Source organism: Paramisgurnus dabryanus, chromosome 17, assembly GCF_030506205.2.
Source record: "Paramisgurnus dabryanus chromosome 17, PD_genome_1.1, whole genome shotgun sequence".
NCBI classification, from domain to species: domain Eukaryota; kingdom Metazoa; phylum Chordata; class Actinopteri; order Cypriniformes; family Cobitidae; genus Paramisgurnus; species Paramisgurnus dabryanus.
The window spans coordinates 21,220,544-21,238,497 of NC_133353.1; the positions used below are offsets into that span (position 1 = coordinate 21,220,544).

Genomic DNA, 17,954 nt, shown 5'->3' on the forward strand with positions numbered 1-17,954 from the left:
AAATACATGCGTTTTAAAAATGTATAAATAACTTGCATAAATAACTTTAAATAAATAAATAAATAACATTCAGCTAGCTTTAACTTACTTTTGTAGGGGGTCTTTAAGCGGTTTTGTATTGTTTGACATGATTTATGCAACGTAGTCTTTTGTTTTGACGGCGGCTTAACCCGGAAGTACTTTACTGGCACTGCCAACATCACACTCGGCTAGTTAACGATCAGTGGTCTAGTTGTGTTTATACTGCAGAGAAGATTTGAAACTATGTGAGTTTACATCGTCACCTTTTTTAGGAATACTCATTCTATCAAGCGCAGCCTGGGATCGAACATTAGATTTTTTACACACTTCAATGATTTGTTGAATTCAGTGTTTGTTAGGTGGGTGATCGTGATGATTAGAGCGTTTGCTAAGCGCGACGTGATTGTCATATTGCTGTTGAGCAACGTACTTTAGATGATCGATCGGGTCAATGTACTAAAAGTCTAAAATACGCGTTCATATAATATATTTAGTTGACGTCCGATTTTGCATTTATGAAGGAAATAAATACACACGTATTGCTCTCCAGCTAACGTTAACTGGCTAATACACAAAGCCACGTAGGAAGCAAATACAGACATCAACCGATTGTACAGGAATTGTGAAACTTGATAAAGTGAGCGGTAGGATCTGTATTGGTTTTGCAACGCTCACTGGTCTGTTCTTGTAAAATGGATGACTTCAGCTCCATCAGTCTTCTATCTCTGGCCATGCTGGTCGGTTGTTACGTGGCTGGAACAATTCCTCTGGCTGTCAACTTTTCCGAGGTGAGTTTTGTTTACAATAGTTTATTTCCTGCTTATCGAGATTTATATTTTGCCACGGAGTTTAGTTATTGTTGGTTCAGATTGGTTAGGTTAGGGTTGAAACTCTAAGTTACATAGTTCGTTTTGGGTTGAAACTAACTTGCATAAGTTAGGTCTCCAGGAGCAAGACTGAGCACCTCTGGCTTTGGTGAGTATTACATGTTGAGTGTAATACCAAACATTAAGTTTACACTACAGGCACAAACTGTTTAATTATGCTACCACCCACAGTCTGTTTTCAACCGTTTATGGGGGTGTAAGTTACTGAAAGATAAGATTGTCAAGAATCTTTTTCTGTTTTCATAAAGGTCAGTCAATGTATTAAAGAGATACCTATATTATTAAAACCCAAATATAAAAATATCATTATTTCTGTTTGAACCCCTAGTGTCTTTTGTTATCTTCCCTACTGAAAAATCCATCTAAGACCAGCATAAGCTGGTGAGCTGGTTTAAGCTGGACTCCCAGCTTGGTTTTAGCTGGTATTGCTGATGTAGCAAGCTGGTCTAGCTGTGTTTTGGTTACTTTTTAAGCTGGTCTAGCTGTGTTTTGATAGATGAAAACATTTTATTTTAAGTAAACTATTTCTTTAAAACTTATGGACATATACTAAAAACTAAAAACAAATGCTAAAAAACAGTTTAAAGTTTAAATTCAGTTTGAACGTTGTAGTCAATTTTAGGTTATGAAGAACATGAATTAATCTGTTTGGAATGTAATTTTATTTATTTTATTAAGGGCAAATCTTAATCAAGGGTCAAACTTTACTTGTTCACTTATATAGTGGGACAGTTCACCCAAAAATAAAAATTCTGTTTCATTTAATTTCAAACTTTTTTAAATTTCTTTGTTCTGATGAACACGAGGATTTTTTGAGAAATGTCTGTAACCAAACCATTTCCACAAACGGTTTGGTTACAAACATTTCTCAAAATATCTTCCTTTGTGTATATCAGAACAAAGATATTTGTGTGGGTTTTTTTTAAAACATGAGAGTGAGTAAAACAGAACTTTTTATTTTTGAAAATGAATGGCCAGGTTTAAATGGGACATATTTTTTACATGTTTAAGTGCTATAATTGGGTCCACTGTGCTTCGGTCAACATAGAAAGTATGAATAATATCAACCCAGTAACTTAGTTTTGGTAAGCCATTCTCTGCAAGCATGTTAAAAAAGTAGGTTATTTGAAATTTGTCTCCCAAAAAAGGGATCTTTTTATAATAACATGCCCCTTAATCTGGCAGTGCGTATGTACTGTTCTGATGACGAAACCTGCGTTATTCGCACTGTACGCACAAATACATCTAAATTGAACTATACTTAATGTTTTAAATGTTCGTTTCAATCTACAGGAGAAGCTGAAACTAGTAACTGTGTTAGGAGCAGGACTGTTATGTGGCACTGCATTAGCTGTCATTATTCCAGAGGGAGTTCATGCACTGTATGAGGAAATGCTGGAAGGTAAGCTTCAACCACACTCCAGATTCATTCACTGAGTTCTCCTTACCTGATTTGCATTGTCTATCTGACAGTACTTTGAGATGTTTATATTAATGGTTTGTACTTTGTCTGTTGTGGTGTAGATCAGCACCATCATGGCCACGTGAAGGTGGAAGCAGGGGTGTCTGATCCGAAGGTTGCAGAAGGAGTCGTAGGGGCCAGTGGTGAACATGGCCATGGCCATGGCCATGGTCACGAGCAGCTCCACGCATATATTGGCGTCTCCTTGGTGCTCGGCTTTGTTTTTATGTTGCTGGTAGATCAGATCGGCAGTTCACACATGCATAGCAGCACTGATGGTAAGTTTGCATGTCTTGTAGCTATACCATATGTTGTACTGTTTACCTGTTAAAATTGTGTTATACCATGGTCTCTTTAAATACTTGATTCTGATTGGCTGGAAGGTGTGCATCAAAACCGTTTAATGCACAGGTAGTTCCAGTCAGTTTGATTACAGTTAGAAATTAATCCGCTACTATAAACATTGGTAACCATAGTAACACAGTTACACTTGCAGAGAGAGCGAGAGAGACAGAGCGAGCGAGCGAGAGAGAGAGAGAGAGACGTAAGTGCGTCTCTCTTTAAAGTGCGCTGGTTTTATTTCACACTTTACATAAATAAATAAATGACATGATTCGTTCAAATAAAGATTGCCTTGTCACAGCCAGTGTTGCCTGTCATTCATAAATTATTTTAATAAATCAATTAAAGAATCATTAAGTTAGCTATTATGCTTAAGCAGAGGCGTATCCAGAATTGAAGGACATTCGGGGCTTAGCCCAGACCATATTAAATACAGGGATCACTCAAAGAGTGTATAAAGTGTATAATAAGAATATTAACGTGATCTGTAGCATATAAAAGTGTAACGTTACTTACCTAATCGCGGCGGGTCGCAGGAGTATTATTTCATAAGAACTTTTCTCTCAAGTAGATTTTTGCACGTGAGTTTTACTCAGACATGACCTGAATGAGCTGATGATGTCACATAACCGCCAAAATTAGATTATTAAACTGCTGCGCCGAAGGAATAACGTTCAAGTGATGAATAAACCTACAATACTGTTTACCTACTGTATAACCATCTTATTTATGCACCATACAGAACGTCTAAAACTAAATATAAACGTATTGCTGCTGGAGACTTGCCATTGGCTGTTGTAATTGAATAAATAATGAGGTCAGTGTAAGAAAAGATTACAGGGGCTAATTTGGGGATGTTTTTATAAATATTATTTTGTTTCATGGTATTATGTTTTATATTATTACGTTTAATGTAATAATGTGTTAAATTATCTGATTTAAATATTAAAGATACTTTTTTTCAAGTTACCGTTTTGTAGATCAGTGGTTCCATTCCGGTATATAAATAGTGCTTTCGTTAGCTCCTCCCCTACCTGTTGCATATTCAAAAGAGTGGCAGAAACGGAGTAGCCCATAGGCTACCGACAGCAAAGAAACGTATTCTATAGGCTAGGTTTTTTAAGACCTAGCCCTATGTCTATTTCTGACAGACTGTATGCAGTAAAGCCAAAGCACAATGAAAAAATACAACATGATTTAAAAGGTTTACATAGGCCATTGTCCGGTTTCATATTTGTCAATCACCTTTTCAAAATACATTCGGGGCTCAAGCCCCGGGAAAATTCCCTGGCTTAAGCAACGAGGGGATAGACAGCCACAGGTAACTCGCTCACGCATCTCTCTCTCTCTCTCTCTCTCTCTCCCTCGGGTCCTTTCAGTTCTCTCTGTCTCGCTCTTTTAATAATGAATTTAAATAAATGTGATAATTCATTAAAATAAAAGCAATACAATGGCACTACTTTATTTTAAGCGGACGGAGTGCGAGCCTTAACCTAAGAAAATGACCGTCATTTTTACCCGTCTGTTAAAAAATTACACTGTAAACATTAATTACAGCTTTAACTTGGCAAATAACCAAGGTATAAGCGGGATAATCCACGGCTAGCCATGCATTAAAGGGTTTTAATGCACTTCGCAGAGGTTCTTCGCCTCTACGTCGTGCATTAAAACCCTTTAATGCATGGCTAGCCGTGGATTATCCCTTACATGTCTGAATCTGTTCTATCTTAGATCCAGAAGCAGCCAGGGCTGCTACCTCAAAGGTCACTACCACACTTGGTTTGGTCGTCCATGCTGCAGGTAAAAACAAACATCTTGGGCTGCATGAACTAGATGATTTATTTGTGAGATGTTTCATTCACATGATATCATAGCAGGCCAGGCTTTAAATCTGTTCAAATTTGTTTTAACTTATTTTTGTGTTAAGATTCTCTGTTAAAATAGTTTTTTATTTTCATTTTTGCTCTAGCTGATGGAGTTGCACTAGGAGCTGCTGCTTCCACCTCTCAGACCAGTGTCCAGCTCATTGTATTTGTGGCCATCATGTTGCACAAGGTACACCCATTCAAAATAAATTTCAACCCCAAACAATCCTGTCTGCCTGTTGTTATTTCATGTTGTATATTTTATTTGTTTTGATGTATTTTCTGCTGAATATTTTAATCAAACTGTCAAATTATTTATTTATTAAAAATAAATTTTTACATTGGCCATAATATTTGTAATACATGACTAGTGTTTTTATAGCTTTGTAAAATAATTTCTTATGCTTAATTTTACAGATATTTAATTGTTTTTTATTGGTTTTGTGTATTGTATTTCAGGCTCCTGCTGCGTTCGGACTCGTCTCTTTCCTCATGCACGCAGGCTTAGAAAGGAACCGTATCCGGAAGCATCTGTTAGTCTTTGCTCTGGCTGCTCCTGTGCTGGCCATGCTTACATATGTAGGACTCAGTCAGGTATGTTCAACACGTTAAAACATATATATGAGCAGACCATTGCATTGAACTTGAAGCAATGATGACATCTTACTGATTGTTTTATGCAAATAATGTTTTGCTGTAGTCCTTGCAAGTATTAAGTCTAGGGGTGGGCGATACCACCAAAATCTTCAGTCATGATATGATTCATTTTATATCATGATAAAGATATACATCACTGTAGTTTTTTTTATCTTTTATTATCTGTTATTAAAATCTTTAATGTTGTAGGATTCTCACAAAAAAACTTGAACAAGCATAAAAAAGAAGATAAAAAACTAACAAAAACAAGATTCAAGATCACTGGCGATAAACAAGGGCCCTAATTGCTTTCCTGTGCACAAGGTCACGAAAACTTAACGTTTGTACACATATTTAAGAAATGCCATTTTAAAACAAGTGATTTTAAGCCATTGAAACACAAACAACAATAACAAGCAACATATTTATACAGTATTTATATACATAAATACTGTAAGTTTTTGTGACCTTGCGCACAGGAAAGCAATTAGGGCCCGTTTTAAAAATTTAATGAAAACTGTAGTCAGAATGCAAACAAACTAAATATTGTCTATGCATTAACAGTGCATAAATAAAATATAAAGCAGAAAACTAAAACACTAAAATAAAAACAGTGATTTACCCTGCCTCACTTTCTTCTCGGATCTCGCTCTTATAACAGCCTTCTATAAAAAAGAAACCTGACTATGTCTGCATTGTCAGGAAAAACTGAGCTGTGTGTCTTGCTTGCAGAACATCTTCGCTTGATGGCCTTGATGAGATGGAGATGCTTTGCAGATCCAGCAAGCTTATAGCGTTCTTTACTTTTTGGCAAAGTCTTTTGCTTTTTGGACATTGTATATACCGTTCCACACGATGAAACACTTTAATATGTGCCTGATAATGGCACACGTTAGTTAACTTTAGCGTGCATGGGTAATGATGTATCCTATACTGCTTATATTTAAAAAATGATAAGCTATATTTTTTAGGTTGAAGAGTAATACATAAATGATTGCCTGCAGAGTATGCACTTCAACTTTTTGGTTTCAAAATTACTCTCTAGAAATAATTACTTCAAGTTTTTTTTGCAACAAATCAACTTACTGTTTCTCATGTGAGACTCCAGGGTTTCCCCGCAGCATATTTCAGTTAAGGCGGCCCGCCTAAGCTTGAAAACCCTACAGCCTTAACTAGGTCGCCCAAAAAATAAATAAAAAATTAGCTGCACAAAAGGCCATCAAGTGCATCTCTGAGAATAGCACGTACGCGCATTAAACCGCGAGCGGAGACGCGCGCCCCAAGGCCGAAATGAGAAAGACGTGGTCCGGACCGTCACTGTCTGGAGGATAACTCGCCAGTTAATAAAACATCTCATAGAATAGCGCAGACGCGCTACACACCGCGAACGTGCACGTGCACCACATGGCCGAAATTAGATAAGACGTGCTCCGTCATGTCTGGAGTAGGGATGCTAAAAAAATTAATCGCGATTAATCGTTAGCAGAATAAAAGTTTTTGTTTACATCACATATGTGTGTAAACTGTGTATAATAAATATGTATATATGTAAATATGAACACATTCATGTATAATTTGAAGAAAAAATTGTATATATTAAGTATTTATATTTATATATAATATAAATTATACATAAATATACAAATGTAAATACACATGTAAACATTTCTAAAACATAAACATGCATGTGTGTACATTTATTTATACAAAGTTATTATACACAGTTCACACACATATATGATGTAAACAAAAACTTTTATTCTGTTAACGATTAATTGCGATTAAGTCTGGATCTGCATCCCTAGTCTGGAGGACAGCCAGTTGATTAAACACGTGTCCGTGAGAACTGTCAGTGAACTTATGTTTTGGGTTTATTTAAGCCTGTTATTGTATAAGTCTATAGTTCTTGCAATTTTAAAGTTAGCTGGTGATTTTGTTGTTTGAGCAACCTGCTAGGGTTTCACGTGCCTGTTGATTCGATATAATTGTTGAGCGCTCTTGCTCACTTTTTATGTATGTGTATTATTTACATGCTACAGTAGTTACTAGGGCTGTCACTTTTTATTCGATATTCGAATATGCATTCAACATGACGTGAAATATCCGTATTCGAACTATAAATAAACCATCCGGTTTTTTAAATGCCATGTGAAGCGCAATAGGAAGGAGGCTGAGAGTGAGACCGACGACGGCAACTGTGCGCAAGAGAGGGAATCAAATGGGACCAAAATGAACCTCATGTGCATGTCAAGATAGAATTATAGTTTGTAAAATGACATATTGTTTATAGTGTTAAATATTATAGCAGAATAAAAAGCTTGTGTTAATACGTTCGCATTATGAAATTAGCATGTATGAAGATAATTTCATCATTTTTACAACGCAATGTAAACTTAATATTAAACAACAACAGCATTTGTCTTATAATCGGATTTGAAATGATCATGTGCTGACTGTTGGGCGTCACATTGACGACAAGTGAGATCTGCTTAACTCAGCGGTAAGTTTAATTTCATCTCAAGTATCAAAGGGTTTGTGCTCTCTATCATTAAAAACGGGCAAGCAAACAGCATGCGCAGGGTTAATGTACTTGTGAATGACGGCTCACAAACGCGCGGGATAGGCTTTGTATGTGTGCTTGTTGTCAATGACAGTTCTGGTAACAAACACACTCAAGCGCGGGATATGTGTGCTTGTCAATGACAGGCATTAAATCCGCGGAATTCTGCAGAGTTTTCTGCCGAAATCTGCGGGCGCGAATTCCGTTTGCGTCTGCCTATATACTCCTGCTGCTATTTAAGCTGTCACGTTATTGTTTGTAACTGTTCTGAATCATTTTTTATATATATATATATATATATATATATATATATATATATATATATATATATATATATATATAAGTTTGTTTTTCATAAGTTTATAACCTGCTGTTTCAAACGTTAAGTAAAAAAGTAATCCAGAAAACCCTGTTTATGACTGTCACTGTTAATAATTTTGTGATTGAATCTCCATTACGGTGGGTTTTTGATGCGCGTGGGGGGGTGCCTAGATATTCGAATATATTCGGATACATTGCATGATATTCGAAATCCGTTCGAATTTGATTTTTCTCACAAGTGACAGCCCTAGTAGTTACACTCCTTTAAGATAATGTAATTAATATTGGGAAATAATCAGTTTTTACAATTTTTGCGCTATCTATCATCATTCGCCAAACGTTCTACATCATCTGCTTTAGTGTGTGTTTATTAACCCTTTAGTTTCACTTCATCATGCAGCTATTCCTGTTAGAGGTAAAAACATTTAATTCATTAATAATCTAGTATGTGTTCATTTTCTGTAATAGTTTCTTCAAAATTAAGTTTTATTTGAGTGTTTTAAAAATAAATATTTTATTTATTTATTTTATTAAAATATTTTAATTTTCATCATGACGCATACGCTCCTTTGATTTCCACGCCCTCGACCCCACCAACCCACCCAACCCTACCACCTTAACTAACAAATAGTCTGCGGGAAACCCTGGACTCGCTGTAATTTTGGTGGGTCATATCAAATAAAACACCTTAATATAACACTTGCCCCTAATGTAACATGCTAGTTAATTGTAGAAACTCTACAGCCATGTAACAGTTAATGTTTGATTCTCGTGAAATTAGACTTGCGAGTTATCATGAAGCATTTTGATAATAAAAGTAAATGTTATCAAAATAATAAGCATACAGTTATAAACATCTCTTCATGGACTATTTTGCACATGAGTTCAAATGACATCATAAAAACCAATTTTTTTCCACATTTAAAGGGCGTGTTGCAGGTTAACCACCACTGTCGATTAATGGGTACATAAATCACTCAAGATATGTGTATAATTTTTAAAATGTCTCAAAAATGGTCTTAAAGAACACTTTTTTTACGTTTTTGGTATTAACGGTTTTTTTACGCAATTCTGCGATGACGTCACGCTGGGGAGAAGTGGAGAAAGCCTCAGCCAGAGCCATAGAGATAGATGAGACATTTATTGCTGTTTAATACTTGCGTATACAATTTGGAAATCATATATACATCGTAGGAAATATATAATGTGTTATACTGCAAAGATACCATGCTAATTATTATTTATGATATCTGTGGAGATAAATAAAACTTCGCAAATCTGCTGATTTTATCCATTCATGTCCTGACCACCAGGCTAGAGATTTTTAAACATCCTTTATCCACACTTACTAGTCTATCAAATAATATCTCAAATATATTGTTTTGTGAAATAAAAGGATGCTTTGTTATATTGTTTATGCGATTATAACAAATCACACAATCATTTTATACGCAGCAGCAGTCAGCAGCACACTCGGACCGCATACATACTGTCATAAACAGGCGTTCGGCGGCTTTTTACATCACGACAGACTATGCCATTTGAGGAGGAACCGCTCATTGATCACCGTATTTTTATAAATCCTGTACATGTTTGGACCTGCCGAACAGGTTGAGCACTTTCATATACTTTGTTGAGCAGAGAGGCTGCACTTTGACCAGCGGGCTGCGGGAACCGGACGCACATCACGCCGCCAGACGGTGTTGTTAACTCGAAATGTATAACTATTATCAGATCGACCCACCGGGAAAGTCCCGACTCTGCCGATTGCCATTCCGCTACTGGCTGTAAGAAAGTGAGTGCGTTTGGGTCGCTGGTCCCCGCGAACAGATGTGACGTGCCTCACTCACCTTCCTGGATTAGAGACATGCTGCCAAAACCGTTTGTGCTGAAGATCGCATAAAGTTACACCCATTTCAGGCAGGATCATGGACCCCCTCAAGCCAGCATGCACGAGTATGTTAATTGTTTGTTTACTTTCTACACGAAGATATGCTAACGTTATGCTATCTGGCTGTCTGCCTATCTCTCTATACTAGCCTATCCATCTGTCTGTCTGTCTGTCTGTCTGTCTGTCTGTCTATCTATCTATCTATCTATCTATCTATCTATAATCTGCGCTATCAGAACTGTACTTTACTCGTCTTTCTATAGTCATTCTCAATGCTCTCAATGCGGCTTTGGTAAATTCTCTCCCCAGCGTGACGTCATACAGTGCGTTGTGGGGGAAAGGAGAATCATTGCAAACCGCTGTACTTTTTCATACTTTTTCGGGTTTTGTGATACCCAACAACATAAAATACAATGGATAACACTTTAAATGGTTATTACACACAAGCAAGTTGCACAAATTCGTAAAAAAAAAAAAACCTGCAAAACACACTTTAAGGATTACTGCAACGTGTCCATGACTGGATTTGGGTTCTTTGACTTGAAAATATTTATAATAAAAAAAAAGCTTCAGTGCATGTTATACTATAAACATTTACAGTAAAGAAACATGTGGTGTTTGGTGATCATTGGTAAATGTAGTGTAGTGACAATCATAAGGAATATAAATGTGTCCAAGACCAATTCTCTCATCCTCCGCAACAATTTTCAATCATTGTTTAAGCCCTCAAGGAACTAACATTAAAAAAAAAAAATGTTGGAAGGGACATAATTGACTGTGACACTCAAGATGTATACCAAGTAAGCAGTTCTTATTTTTTTCTCTAGATAAAAGTTACAATTTTGTTTGTCATAGTACCTAGACAACTTTTTAGTTCATTACAATACATGAGTTTGTAAATGCATATATTTAATGTAATATAATTCTATAGAAAATATTTTTTAAATCCTCTAAAAATAATGATTGTTGTAAGTTCATAAGAAGAAATCGAAAAATTGGCTTCAAGGGCTTTTTAAAAATTCTGATGCCGGACACCTTCTAAATCTGGATTTCATGAGAGAATCACCCTAATATGTCCTCAAACTATGTTTTACAGCAATAAATTAGAAGCTTTACTAGTATTACATAAGCATGGAGGCTTTCACCATGTTCAGATTGGCCCGCAGGCATCCAATTGCCATGGGAACAGCTGAGATGGCAGCAGGAGATTACTCACCTCTGGCTTTTCCACAGTTAAATAAAGACGACTCTGTTTCTTTAGCCACTCTGACATTTACTGACATTAAGAAATGCAATTCTTACTGCTGGGAAACGTTAACATCCCTTTAACAATCCTGTATATCTAAAGTCCTCCACTTTTCCTAACATTTGTCCCAGATTTACATATGATTTAACGCTGTGCTTTCTTTTTTAACTCCATCCAGAGCAGTAAAGAGGCACTGTCAGATGTTAACGCTACTGGTGTGGCCATGCTGTTCTCTGCCGGCACTTTCCTGTACGTGGCTACAGTGCATGTCCTACCTGAAGTGGGCGGAATGGGCGGTCACAGCCACTCTCCTGGAGGAGGTGGAGGAAAAGGACTGAGCAAAGTGGAGGTCGGCGCTCTGGTTTTAGGCTGCCTGATACCCCTGGTTCTCTCAATTGGCCACCAGCACTAGTGTTCCTTACTTGAAGCTGCATGGAAGATGATGAAACCATTTGTAATATTGACTGGGACTTTGAACAGCGTTGGCCAAACAAGAAACTCACATTTCTGGTTTGAATCATGTCTCTGTCAGTCTATTTGAGTTGGAGATTGGATTGAATATGAAAACATTTGAGTCCGGGGCTGGAGTTGGGGAAGCATTTATGGACTTCCAAAACTGGTTGATATGGTCCCCACAAAGCACTGCGTGCTGACATCTTCAAATAAATCAAATATCATGTGTCCAACTCATTCCTTTTTAATTTCTTCAGTGGTGCTGGTTTTAGAAGTTTAAAGGATAGAATACATTTGGGTTGTCTTGTAGGCTTCAGATTTGGTGTTCTTTTGCTTTTATATGTCCATAAATCTTTTAAGAGAGAAACAGATACCGGTGTTGCCATTTTCAGTAATGAAAAATTAAATGTTTTTATACGTTGTAAATATGGTAATTACATGGGTCCTTTAAGATTATAATTAAGCTCCCTCAAAAGGTTCATCCCTTTTGTACATATCTTCAGTGTTGATTCGTAACGTTTAATCATAGTGATCAAATTACAAGTCTGCATATGCTGATGAACACCAAATGTCCACAGATTCTTTTCTATTATTATTATGTTTTTTCTCACCTGATGTTTTATGCACACTGAACATTAAACGAGATAACATTTTCAACTTTCTTGCTAATCAAAATAATTTTAATATTGATTGATGTTTGGGCTGTTTTTCCTCACAAACTTTCTACCACTTGTTTCTGGATCATTCATAGAGAATTTGAGCATGCATAGATAGACATTGAACAAACTTTTGGTGGTAAAACATTAATACTGAAATCTTTGAAAGGTCTTAATTTTCTTCTTCTGAGGGACCACTGAAGGATCATCATTTCCAAAACTGTTTGACAGTCCTTTTTTATGCCATTTCAGATGTTTAGTGTCTAAAGCCTTAGGTGGTGGAGGTGTTGAGTGCATGTACAGCTTTGTGATTTGAGTCATGCGATTACAAATAACCTGGTTATTGAATCCTGGAAAGTCATATGTTTTGTACTGTGATGCCTGCTCACAACAGAGCCTGTGTACTGTAAATATGTTTTTTCTGTAAAATCACAAACAAATTCTCAATACAAAAACTCCTTACTTGACATTCTGTTTGATGCTCTGTTCTAATAGCTTTTGTCAGTATTTTATATGTGCTGTTTTCTTTATTGTCTTAACTGATTTTAAGGAAAAGCATGATCTGTTGAGAAGATAATGTCCTGGATCTTTGATGGTGGTTTAATGGAAATGAAGTGGTTTGAATTGGCAATTTTAAGATTTTAGATTACCTGTCAAAATTATTTATATACTGAGAATTTGTTGTTTTTGTGCAAGTTGTGTAAAGGTTGATAAAGCTATTAAGGTGATATGAGACTTTTGGAACAAACCTGAATTTTAGTTTTAAAAAAAAACCATTATGGCCATACTCAATAAGTAGATATAGTCTACATTTAATATACGTTAATGCTTATAAAGCTATATAACATTCTCATCTCACAAGCACAGGATAAGACTCATGCAATGTGGAAGACTCGTAGCACTCGTAGACTTTATGCTACAAATATGATAATGTGTTTTTTTACGACAAAATAACATTTATGATTCAGCTATCTTCATTTAAATCATCTAATGTTACTTTCTTTTGGTTATTTTGGACAGATTCATAACTGTTTGGTGGGTTGGTGGGTGTTTGTGCCATATTGTTTTGTAAAATAGAGCTTTTAAAATGACAGAAAGATGCATCGTAGGGATGGTGCATGATGATTTTAGAGTAAGAGTTTTGGGGGCTTTTATGTGATCATTCCAAAAAAGGGAGTATAACTTATTTGTCTAACTAAGATTGTTGCAAAACTCATGATTATTTGAATAAACTTTTTATTTTATTTTTTAATGCGTGCACATCTTACTTAGCCTAACTTATTTTGGTAATGTAATACAATCTGGAAGTACATTGAAAAAATGTTTAATGTAAATTAATGAAGCATATAAATGAGAAATAAATTCTTGTTTTTTGTTAGAAATTGTTATATTCCACTTTTTTCTTCCTAATCATTTAAAACATGTTTATTATGTTATGGGTTTTTTTCTACTGTTAGCTGTATTTTTTAGTTATGAAGGCTTAAATCAGAACAAACCAACTACACTGACTGGTAATAATTGGGTCAAAACAATAAAAAAATTTGATTTATGTGGAGGAACCAAACTCTTTAATTAAAGGGACACTCCACTTTTTTGAGAACATGCTCATTTTCCAGCTTCCCTAGAGTTAAACATTTGTTTTGACAGTTTTGGAATCCTTTCAGTTGATCTCCGCTCCGGGTCTGTCGGTATCACTTTTAGCGTAGCTTAGCATAATCCATTGAATCTGATTAGACCATTAGCCTTGCACTAAAAAATAACCAAAGAGTTTCAATATTTTTCCTATTTAAAAATGTATTTTTCTGTAGTTACATTGTGTACTAAAGCCCGATTTCTATGCCGTAGCTACACCATAGGTTATCCGTAGCCTGTGCGTAGCTCTGTATAGCCTGACGTGCACCTCGCAAAAATTTTAACAGCGGGTCAGTTCTATGCGGACCACAAGCGCTGTGATTGGTCCACCAGAACCCCTCCCATCAGGTAAAAAAAAACTGCGTCATAGGTATTTCCGTTTGCGACGGTGAAAACAAAGAATGGCCAAGTTGAGGAGTGATTTAACTCAAACTGCAACAAAAGTCACTGTTTATTTACTTCCATCATTGCTGGTCTACTCAAATCATACACAACAAGTTGCTGTTTCTTCTTCGTTTGTGGTTTAACTTGCCAAGATTCAAGAATTTTTATTGTCATTCTAAACAAATACACTACAAGAAGTGCAATGCAGAACGAAATTACGTTGCATAGGACCACCACAAAAACACACAAGTAAACATCCTCAGCAGTCATAGATAATAAGAATAAATATACTTGCAAAAAATAATATCATAATAAACCTAACACAGCTAACAAATCCCATATATGCCCTAAATAGTCAGCACATATACACATACACCTCACAGCCATTTTTTATTTCACCCAGCCCAAGCTATAGCGTGGTATTGTTCAGCAGTCTGATTGCTGTCGGGAAAAAACTATTCCGAAACCACACAGATCTACATCTCAGACTTCGATACCGTCTTCCTGAAGGTAGGAGAGAAAACCAGATATGGCAGGGGTGTGTGACATCCTTAATGATTTTACTTGCCCTAGAGAGGCAACGCTGTTTGGCCAAGTTCTCAATGGGGCTTTTTCTCATTTGACGGTCGCGCTGCTACTGTGGTTACTGCCTACCAGCGGTCTGCGCGCGTTTGCATGTTGATGCGGACGACGACGCAAGAGTATAAATTAAAACCGATGCAGAACCTACGCCTTAGGACCTACGCACAACTATAACGAGCCCTTAAGACAGACACATAATTAAAAGTTGGATTTTTGAGGCAGATATGGCTAGGATTTATACTCTCATTCTGGCTTTATAATAATCAAGGATTTTGCTGTCATAACATGGCTGCAGCAGGCATAGTGATATTACGCAGTACCTGAAATAGTCCCCTGCTATTGAAAGTAACCAAGGGGACTATTTTCGGGCAGTGCGTAATATCACTACGCCTGCTGCAGCCATGTTACAGCAGCAAAGTCCTTGATTATTACGCCAGAATGAGAGTACTAGCTGAGGGTGAGGCGAGGGGTAGAGGAGGGATGCTGCAAAAACGTTCACGAGACAGCTATATAGAGACACAATAGGTGTGTTTGAGATCATCCGGCGCTGCGCAGACCGATTACCGAGGTTTGCCACTTGCAATCAAGGGAGGAGCTGAAGACGGAGCCATCAAGTCAGACACCTGCTGCTTGCCATAGTGATGTGTGCGCCGTTTTTCCTTTTTCTTTTAATCGTGAATGAAGTGAATTAAATGGTGAATTTGCTAAAAACAAACCTTTAATATTGATTATTTGAATTGCTGCTTATACTGTATGCCCGAAAATAACTGGAAACAAGCCTATAAAAAAACCAATATCTGTCATCAGTAAGGTGACCAATCACGAAGAGCTGTGTCGTCATCAGAACTCCGTGCAGCCGCTCTGGAGGGGCTGCACTGGCTGAGCTAGCCGGCTCTCACGGTACTTTAAAACCATATGACACAGTCACGTGCCTTCAGCGCCAGCTCAAGTCAGTAAAAAATTACTAACCGGCATGCACTGCTTCAAATCAGCTGCCAATCGGTCTGCGCAGCGCTGCATGAAGTCGAACACACCTAATGAGGGATGGCTATATATAGACAACTCTTCGCACTGATTGGTTGTATGACCATGCTCCTTCCGAACTTAGTTAAATTAACAATTTTAATTCATACATTAAAAACGGATCCCACAGACCCAAACACCACACAAGGCTTAAGCAGATTTATAGTATACCATAGCTTTACTAAAAATACTTTGGTACAATTTGTGGTATGACTATGGTTTTATTGCAAAAAAAAAAAAACCTGCTTGCTATAGTCAAATCATGGGCAAATAATTTTAAGGGCATTGCTAGATAGCTTATTATGACTTCATATTGATCATCATGAAAACATATGTGTTAAAACAAAGAAGGAATCTTTGTAGTCTTTAAAAACTGTAAATTCACATACCATATCAGTGGTTTCCAACCCTGTTCCCGGAGGCACACCAACACTACATATTTTTCAACTCTTCCTATTCGAACACACATGAATCCACTTATGAGCTCATTAGTAGAGACTCCAAGATGGGAAATATGAGGGTCAGATGTGGAAGACATTTAAAATGTGCACTTCTCGTGTGCCTCTAGAAACGAGGTTGGGAAACGCTGCCCTACTGTATATTGTGCATTGGACAAACCACCTTCTGTCCAATACTGATGGAAATTTTTGCAATCCATTTTGTGTTACACAACAACCCAATACTAAACAGGGTTATCTTTTCTACACTCCTTTTTCACTCATTTATTTTAAGGGAGCATTCAGTGAACTGCAGGCTTGAGCCATCTGTTGGATTTTGTTTGTATTGCATCAAATTAGTCATTTGAACCCAAATGCAATGATATTTAAAACATTTTGAGTATATGCTCCAAAAATGTTTCCCATAGGATGTTTGTGCATGTTAAAGTTAAGTTTTTAAGGTTATTCAGCTTATGCATCATATCAAGATGCATTTCATTATCTGCATTTGTAAAATTAGAAGTGGCTTCATAAACATTCATATATTTTGGAGCACCCAACTGTACCCTAAACCCATACACTGCTCAACCATAAAAAACATGCAAGTAAATGTACAATCACAGGTATTTCTTTGTTGACAAATAAATTGACAAAAAAACTTTGCAAACGGAAGCCAAAAGATAACTTTATATGATCCCCATTAATGCAACGCAGGCTGTCAGATATCATTCAAACATGAACCAGAACATTTATAGAACAAAATACCATTCAAAGCTGATGTAATGACGTAATCAGTCATGACTCATGAGACACACAAGAGCCAATTTTACAATCAAAGATGACATATCGCTTCTTCAGATTTTGAATGAGTGTGCCCACCGCATATCTGACATTTACAGCGGATGGTGATTGCTTAAGCATCTATTCCTTTTTTAAATCAATCATTTAACCTTAGTACACTTGAAATATTTGAACATTTTGAAAAAAAAAGGTGACTTATGGATGCTATAATTATAATATAATAAATACATGAATTACATTTGCTCAAAATGCCTAAAAAGTGTGTAATATAAATGCAATTGATCCTGATGTTTTAAATAAAAATTTTACCCCAATACATTGCAAAAAAATATAAACAAATATATAATAGGTATATATAATAAAAATGGTGCCATCTCAATTTTAAAACTAGGTTATAATGAAAAACACACTGTTATTGAGACAACATCTGGCAGTTAATTGTTTGTGTCACAACCACCCTGTCATGTCTAAATGGCCTCAGCATGTTCCTCGTGTTTATTGTGCAAAATATTTTGTTAACACAGTCAGCTGTCAGCTTGGGTTCTGTCTGATGTTGATAATAACTTAATAGATTCAGCTGAAAATTAGTTTGGAACTATAATGAATTCTCATTTGTTTCTTAATTGTAGTTTAACAATAAATTTGTCAGTGTTTATGGTTTTATGTGACAGTTTTACATGGCACATTTTATATCTTACAGTGACACACAGTGGTTTAGTGCAGGGTTTATCCACTTCTTTATTAAATGGCATAGG

At 36.4% G+C, this 17,954-nt stretch overlaps 1 protein-coding gene across 1 annotated transcript; it reads left to right on the forward strand.

Annotated features, from left to right (window-relative positions):
* The first annotated feature begins 181 nt into the window (after positions 1-181).
* Positions 182-12,807, forward strand: slc39a9 (solute carrier family 39 member 9). Its single transcript, XM_065288697.2, has 7 exons — positions 182-809; positions 2,202-2,310; positions 2,433-2,648; positions 4,444-4,512; positions 4,682-4,767; positions 5,037-5,171; positions 11,410-12,807. The coding sequence occupies exons 1-7, from the start codon at positions 714-716 to the stop codon at positions 11,641-11,643; spliced, it is 945 nt and encodes a 314-aa protein (XP_065144769.1). The 5' UTR covers positions 182-713; the 3' UTR covers positions 11,644-12,807.
* Positions 12,808-17,954: the final 5,147 nt, after the last annotated feature.